General features: G+C 51.5%; 1 protein-coding gene across 1 annotated transcript; it reads right to left on the bottom strand.

Annotated features, from left to right (window-relative positions):
• Positions 1–587: 587 nt before the first annotated feature.
• On the bottom strand, positions 588–6,000 carry CALHM2 (calcium homeostasis modulator family member 2). The gene is made up of 3 exons (XM_048311319.1): positions 5,370–6,000; positions 2,633–3,602; positions 588–2,549 (listed from the first exon to the last, which is right to left on the bottom strand). Exons 2-3 carry the CDS (start codon positions 3,173–3,175, stop codon positions 2,133–2,135), a joined length of 960 nt encoding a protein of 319 aa, XP_048167276.1. The 5' UTR covers positions 3,176–3,602; positions 5,370–6,000; the 3' UTR covers positions 588–2,132.
• Between the last annotated feature and the right edge of the window lie 1,341 nt (positions 6,001–7,341).

Below are 7,341 nucleotides of genomic sequence, written 5' to 3'. Positions count from 1 at the left end.
CAAGTTACCTTGTGTCTGCTGGCTGTGTGGGGGTGGCGTGTGCATCTGCATGTTCGCACTCAAGGGCCAGTGAGAAGAAATGCAAATGAACTCCCTTTCATCTCGAGTTAATGCAATTTCATTTAACTTCCATCTGATTATTTCTGTGGATTAGTTGATGGTGAGGCTGGGAGCCAAGCCTTCCCACAAATGCTAAGCAAATCTGTAGAGAGGCTGAACAGGGATCCTGGGATGCCTCACCCAGTAAGCGGTGTTCCAGCCTCTTTATGTGAGGGAATACCCTCCAGCTCTTTCTTGCAAGATACCATACTTGTAAAAAGCTTTCTAAATAATTTTCTCTCCTTTGCTGCAATTGTGTATCCTGATATACAAGATTTGTGCTACTCACTGCAAGAATAACTAAAAAGCCTTGTTACTAACTTGTAATATGTGGTAATACTTTAAAACATTCTAGAATGATCTGGATAGGAGAGGATGTGAATGTTTAATAGAAAGAAAAAATAAGTTCTCAGTCCTTGAGTTCAAAGAGAATGTTAAATTATGCCTTTTATGCCCCCCTGAAAAAAAAATCATAAGGCAATGAGAAATAACTCTCATTTAATAATTTATTTCAAATCTCCTTGTGTGCAAGCCCCTCTGAGTTCTGTGGGTTTGAGCTGTTTTTTGAACAACTTAAGGCTTTTTGGTAAATGGCACAGTGTGGAAGGAAGTTGTACCTGTAACAAAACAGTTCAAGTAGAAAAAACAAACTTCTCTGTCGTGGCAGCTCTTTAAACAGTGTTGGGTACACAGGAGTGACCCCTGGGAGAAAAGGACTGAGCAATGCCAGAGGAGCAGCCGTGAAGCCGTAGTCACACGGTGTCATGGTGAGGGTAGTAATTTTACACCTTTCTGGTTTTGCTTTCCCAGAGTATGGCCAAGTCCATAAAAGAGACCTTCTGCTCCAGGGGCCAATTAAGGCAGTGGAAAGAGTTTTAGAAAATTCAGTGGTAGATGGGTAGGGAGAGGGCTGCTCCCCCATCCTGTTCGTGCTGTCCCTTGTTGCTCCAGGGCTGCAGTCCCAGTGCAGCAGATGGGTGAATGTAATGTGCTCTTTGGGCTGGCAGCTTTGTCATTCCCTTCCCCTCAGAGAAAGATGCTCCATTAATGCAACTGACTAACTATGGTTACATTGTACATACACTATATGTGTGTTTATATATACATATATGGAAAGCTAATTCTGGTTGAGGTCTTCCTGCAGCTTGCAACCCAAACAAAGGACTCTTATCCAATGGCTGAATGAGAAATTCAATGAGCTGCAGACAGTGGTGTGGCTCACTGTGGGTACTGATTCCTCTCAGTCTCCACCTCGCTACCTTGCCTCAAAACTGTTCTGCTGATGGTGCCTCCTCTGGGTTTATAAACTCATGGTGGTGACCATTTGGGTTCATTAGAGATTGCCAGGCACTTTAGTAAGAACAAAGGGAGTTTGCTGTCCTACCCAAATTTCGACTTGGTAATTACAGAGTGCCTTTCTGAATACCAGGAATATTGTGATTCCTCTTGCTTTAGTCTCTTCAGTTTTTTGGTGTGTGGCTATGTTACTCACCCATTCCTTCCCAGATGCTATTGCATCCTCCTTGCCCCAGGAATTTACCCCCTGCTTCCATCTTTTCCCTGCACTGTAAAGTCTGTAAAGTGCTCTGGGACCTGCCTGTGTAACAGGCATCACACAAGTGTGTAAGATATTAATGTCAATAAAACAAGTAGGTGTATAGGGTGGCTGGGGCTAACCCTGCTGTGTGGGTGACAAGTGGGACTGCAGGAATCACAGTGAGAAACATTGTGCCCATCTCTTGCTCCCCAAGGCTTCTGCTGGTGCATCAGGCAGTGGGCTGCACGGGCAGCCTGGAGGTAAGGGCTGCATCTGCTCTTTGCTCCCCTGTGTCTCTGGGAACAGCAGTGAGATTGTTGTCTCTGAGGGAGGGGTTCCCCAGCTCGGGGTATTGCTTATTAATCTCTGCCTTGTGGCTATTGATTCCTGTTTACCTGCTGAGAGAAGTAATCCTGCTGGGAGGAATGTTCCCAGTGCACCTATACTGGAAGGCCTGCCAGGCAGTCTGGGGAAGTGCTGCTGGTGCACATCTGTCTTAGGAAGCCAAAAACAGCAGTTCGTGGCCTTCTGGGGTTGGCCCGTTCCCTTCCACCCCTTTGGCCCATTTGTGGAGGCGGCTGTAGAGGGGGAAGCCCTTGTTCTCCCGGTAGATGTAGACGCCTGTGATGGCATTCCACTGGGGGCTCGGCTGGACACCCTCCACTGGGAACTCCTGCACCAGCTCCTTCTCCTCTTTGTCCAGTGCCACAAAGCCAAAGAACTGTTTCACGTTCTTGGCTGCCAGGATCCTGGAGTGGACCTCGGCCGTGCGTCGGAAGAGCTTGTCCTCGTTGGAGCGGTACTGGGCCCAGTAGGCCTCCTGCCGGTAGCTCAGCGGCGAGCAGCAGTGCTTCAGGCACTTGGTGAGGAAAACCAGGACCGCAACAATGCCGATGAGCAGCCAGCCAAAGAGCTGGGAGAGAAGAGAGAGGCTGCATTAGGACATGGCAAGGTGGTCTTACCCACTCCCTGTGGCCTTCTCCCTGGAGTGCCTACCTGGGACTCGTATCTCAGCCTCCGTGTCACCTCGTCCCTGAACTTGGTGAGGTTTGCTGGGACGTCTCTACAGGGGAACTTGGCCAGCACCTCGGCCCCATACTCAGATGGAAACTTGTCCAGGGAGGATGGCTTGACAAACTCGCTGAGGGCACAGATGTAAGCTTCCCCACGCAGCAGCGAGATGACCGACCAAGTGATGGGTGCCACGGATGCCCGGCCCATTATGGAGCCGAAGAGGAGGAAGGTGGCAGCAGCAGAGAAATTTTTGGTGCCACGCTTGTGGCACTCAGCCACCAGGTTCCAAGTGTGGTTGTTCCAGATGACACCAATGAGGAAGAGGGCCAGGGCCGGGACACCGATGGCCGCCAGCCCATAGATGTAGTTGCGGGCAGGGGAGCAGGGGCAATTGAAGGCAACAACTGAGAAGAGCTCCTCACTCCCCACTGTCCCCAGGGCCACCAAACCATTGAAGATCATCACATCTTTGCTCTTGAAGAACAAGGAGAGGAAGCGGAAGTTCTCAGCGACGAGGGCGGCCATCTCGTCCGTGTGCTGCAGTGGGGGGCCGTGCTGGCTCAGCCCCCAGCACTGAGGAACACTCCACTGGGGGGTGAAATGGCCTGGTGCTAGCTGGTGTGCAAGGAGCTGTTCCAGGAGCAAGACACCTTCACTGATGTCCCTTCCTCCCACCTGGTGTCCCAGTCTCTGGAGCTGGTTGCTGATACCAGGGTTATTTCAAAAGGGGCTGAAAAGGGACTTTGCCTAAGCAATATGTGAAACCTCAGCCATTTTAGTTTTCCACTAAGCCCTCCAAAAGCTTCACTACAGCAAAGATGACAGGTGGGACATCTCTTTCTGTCCCTCTCAATGGCATGTTTGTCCTCTTTCCTTCTCTTTGGTTTTAGTCACCTCCTGCAGAGGTAATTCTTGTCAGCGTCACTGGCAAACTCTTGATGATCTCCCAAACCTGCAATGAAGGAGGACACCATGTTACTGGGAAAACTGGACCAGAGCACTGGTACTAGGATGTCCCCAGCCCTGCCACTGACTCACACTAGCCCAGACACATGTGGCATGTGAGTGCTGGCATTGTGCTGCTTTGAAGGTCCTCTGTGTGGCTTTTGCCTCCCTCTTTAGACCTGGTGAGTTAATATTTATTAATAGACACAGGTATGTGAGGAAGGCAGCAAGGGGTGCTGTGAGACATCCCAGCAGAGTTGGGAGCACAGAAATGTGTCATGGGAGGGCCAGGCAGGAGCAGCCTTTGCTGAGAAGGGTGAAGGGATGCTTGGGCGCTGTTGCTACCAGCAAGAGAAGTTACTTTCTGGAAGAGCAGAGCTTACCTTGATGACCCCGGATACAAACACCAAATGCTGATAGAGCTGAGACAGCAATTACATGAGCTTTTGCTAGGATTAGGTGTGGCAGATGATCTCCCATCCCGCAGGTGGTTGACATAATTGTACTCCCTGTCCTGGCCTGCAGTCCCAGCTCAGCCTCTTAATTGCTGCCCTGAGACTGAGCCCCTCAACCTGCAACCTCAGTGCCAGAAATGCTCTTTGGTGCCCTTTGCCTGTGTTATTCCTCACCGACAGGGCTGCAGGCACTTGGGGACAAGGAGGGCAAAGCATGTGCCCTGATTTTTTTTAAGGGCAGAGAAATAACTGGGGAATATATCCACACTGTCTGCAGTGATGTCCATTCCCCCATCCCATCTGCAAGCTGGATTCAATTAATTTCTTAGCTGAGTTTCCATCAGCCCTGCATCCCCACAGGGTTTCTTCTCAGGACACCTCAAGCACCTTGCTAGCTCTGCGAACCCTCACCCATGTGCCAAAACCCACTGGCCCCAGGGGAACTGCTGTCACCAGGGTTTGCTGGAGACAGGAAGGACCTGGGCACCCAACTAACTGTGTCTGGCAGCTTCCACAGTGCTGGAAGCACTGGCACACATCCGGGGCTACCTGGGAGCCCTTGCCCACAGGGCTGCCCCGAAGTCTTCCCTGGGCCGCCCCCAACTGCAGGGACAAGACTTCAGGGATATTCATGCAGGAGAGACTTTAATTATGGTCTTTTGCTCAAGGCTTGCTCATACACTGTGCTTTAAATCACTACTGTGCCTCATTTTATCTGCTACCTTAACAAATCCCCCTTTCTCCATGGGGCAGGGGAGGGGAACAGGGGCAGAAATTCGGCCTCTGTTCTTTGCTGTGTCTAACTCATGGCAATCCCTTTAAAGTCACACTGTGATATTGCTGAGTTCAAACGCAAACAGCCCTTAATGTCTTCCTGCAGCTTTCCAGTTTTCCATATGCAAAACTCCCTCTGCAAAGGAGACAGACCAGCCAAAAACTGCCAGCATGTGATGGGCAGCCAGGCCTCCATTTCCCTGTTTGGTGGAACTCCACATTTGCAGCCAGATGCTAAACCCACAAACTTGTTCTAGTTCAAGCATCTGTTGTTAGTTACCCACAAACAGCTCTGATAAACACGGCCTTTTGACCTTCCTGACAGAGGCTGGCAAACGGCAAAGCAAAAATCTGAGGAGCTGGCAAAGAGAAGTATTGGCCATTTGGATGAGGTTACCCTTCCTCTGCTTGGTAGTTATGGTCTGGGAGAGAGGGTTGGGTAGAAGGGGAGGAGAGAAAGTTGTTTGCAGCAGATACGATTTTAGGACCCTCTGTTTCTTTCCCCAAAATACATATGAAAGCAAGAAAAAAATCAAGTAACTCACTTGAAAAAGTTGATGAAACCAGTTGTGGAGCCTTCTCAGCCCTTCCTGTGTTTTTCGCTCAGGCTCTGGTCGCAGGGGGGTTTCCAGCAGCACACAGGGCTGGCTGTGCTGGAGTCGGGATGCAGCCGAGGCTGGTCTGATGGAAGTGGAAGCTTTCGAAAACAGCCTTAATAGTTTGAAAGGCTTCCTTATTCAGTTTGAAACATGCCCTCCGCTGTCGGCTTTTGGGAAGAGGGAGGAGGTTGTTCTCAGGCCGTGAGCTTGGGTGGGGCAAAAAGCAGGCGCTTGGCTTCTGCTGTGTGCACGGCTGAGGTTGTGCCTTTAAAAAGAAAAAAAAAACAAAGAGGAAATGAAAAGCTCAGAGAATGAGTCACTGGAAAAAGCACATCGTGCTTTCTGAGACTCAGGATGCAGATGCGCAATGGCTGGCCGGGATGGCCGGGAGTTTGCCTGGAGAACGGGAGCGATGAGGCACCTTGCAGGGGTGCAGAGGGGAGATGGTGGATCCCCCTAGCCGGAGTCATGCCGGTGGGAACCACCCTAAGCAGGCAGGAACAGCGCGGGAGAAACCCCATGTCCCATGGGAAGGGGCAGAAACTTCTGCTGCAGCGCATGGGAGCTGAGCTGGCTGAGCCAGCGGGAAGGCACCGCCTGCGTGGGTTTTCGGGGCATCACAAGCTCTGTGGGGTGCCAGGTTCCGCTTCCCCCTACCCGGGACCGAGCAGTGGGGCTGCTGCAGCAGGCTGGGGGCTGAGCAGGGCCGGGGGCCATGTGTGCAGGGCTGGGCACAGCCTGATTTTGGCGAGTGCTGTGCATTCCTGCCTGGCTCAACTTTTCCGCTCGCTGCTTCCTCTGCTTGAGCGATGCTTTCGAGGCAGCCGAGGCTGCTTCACTTTATCTTTGCTCCCTCCTCTCCACCATCTGTCCCTCAGCTCCAACTCCTGCCAAGCCTGTTGCAGAGGCCGGAGGCCCCCGTTCTCCTTCCCCAGCCTCCTTGCCGTCTTGTCTCCGGGGTTAAACTCAGCCCTCCCCAGAGGATGTCTTCAGCACAGGCAAATCTTCAGCAACACCCACGTTCCCCTCCGCCCCGAGCAAGTCTAGGCTCAGCCCAGCGCTGGCAGTTCAGCTGAAGGGATTTTTGGACCATTTTCCTTCCTACCCTCAGATCTGGGGTCCTCGGGCGGGTTTTTGCTGCTCCCTGTTGTTTGGGTGCGGTGCATCCCTCGGCATTCCCACACCCTCGGTGCTTGCCTGAGGCTGTCTCCCCTGCCAGCTTGGTGGGGACCCTGGGGCTTGCTCCACGCTCAGGGCGCTGCTGCAAACTGGGATCAGCACCGGGACCGCAGCCTGGCTGAAATCCCAGGGATTTCCTTGGGAAGGGTTCCCTTGAAAGGGCTCTCCTCCCAAAGGCAATGAGCAATGTTCCCAAATTCCAGCACGGAGAGGAGAACCTGCCTGCTCTGTGACGATTCTGCAACTGCTGAATTTTTTGCACGGAGCAAAAGCTCTAGTTCTAAAAATCTTAATCAAAAGTCCAAAAGCTTCTCGTTGCAAATGCATCTAGTTATTTTGATACCTTAATGGCTATGCCATGGAGCCTGCCATCCCTCCATGCTGCTCGCCATTGTGGGGACACTGAGCGTGCCTTTCTCAGTGAGCTGCAAATAATAGGAGTGGAAACCACCTTTATCTTTTAATCTCCTTTGCTTTGTAAATCAGGTTTTGTACCTATTAATTTCTGGGCAGGTGCATTAATTAAAGTTTGGGTGTGAAGATTAATGACAAACCATGTCACGCTCCTTTCTCCTGGGAGTTGGCCAGATTCAGCCTGTCTTGACTACGGGCTTGCTAAGCTGCTCTCACAGCAGCCAGGAGAATTTCCTCATCAGTTTGGTCCTTTGTTCTCTTCTCTCCAAAGCCTCTGTGGAGTTACACACTGATAATTAGGATGCAAATGACAGCCACCTCAGTT

This window comes from Corvus hawaiiensis, chromosome 8, assembly GCF_020740725.1.
Source record: "Corvus hawaiiensis isolate bCorHaw1 chromosome 8, bCorHaw1.pri.cur, whole genome shotgun sequence".
In the NCBI taxonomy this organism is placed as follows: Eukaryota; Metazoa; Chordata; class Aves; order Passeriformes; family Corvidae; genus Corvus; species Corvus hawaiiensis.
Note: the sequence above shows the minus strand (reverse complement) of the source record. Positions and strands in the feature narration are given on the sequence as shown.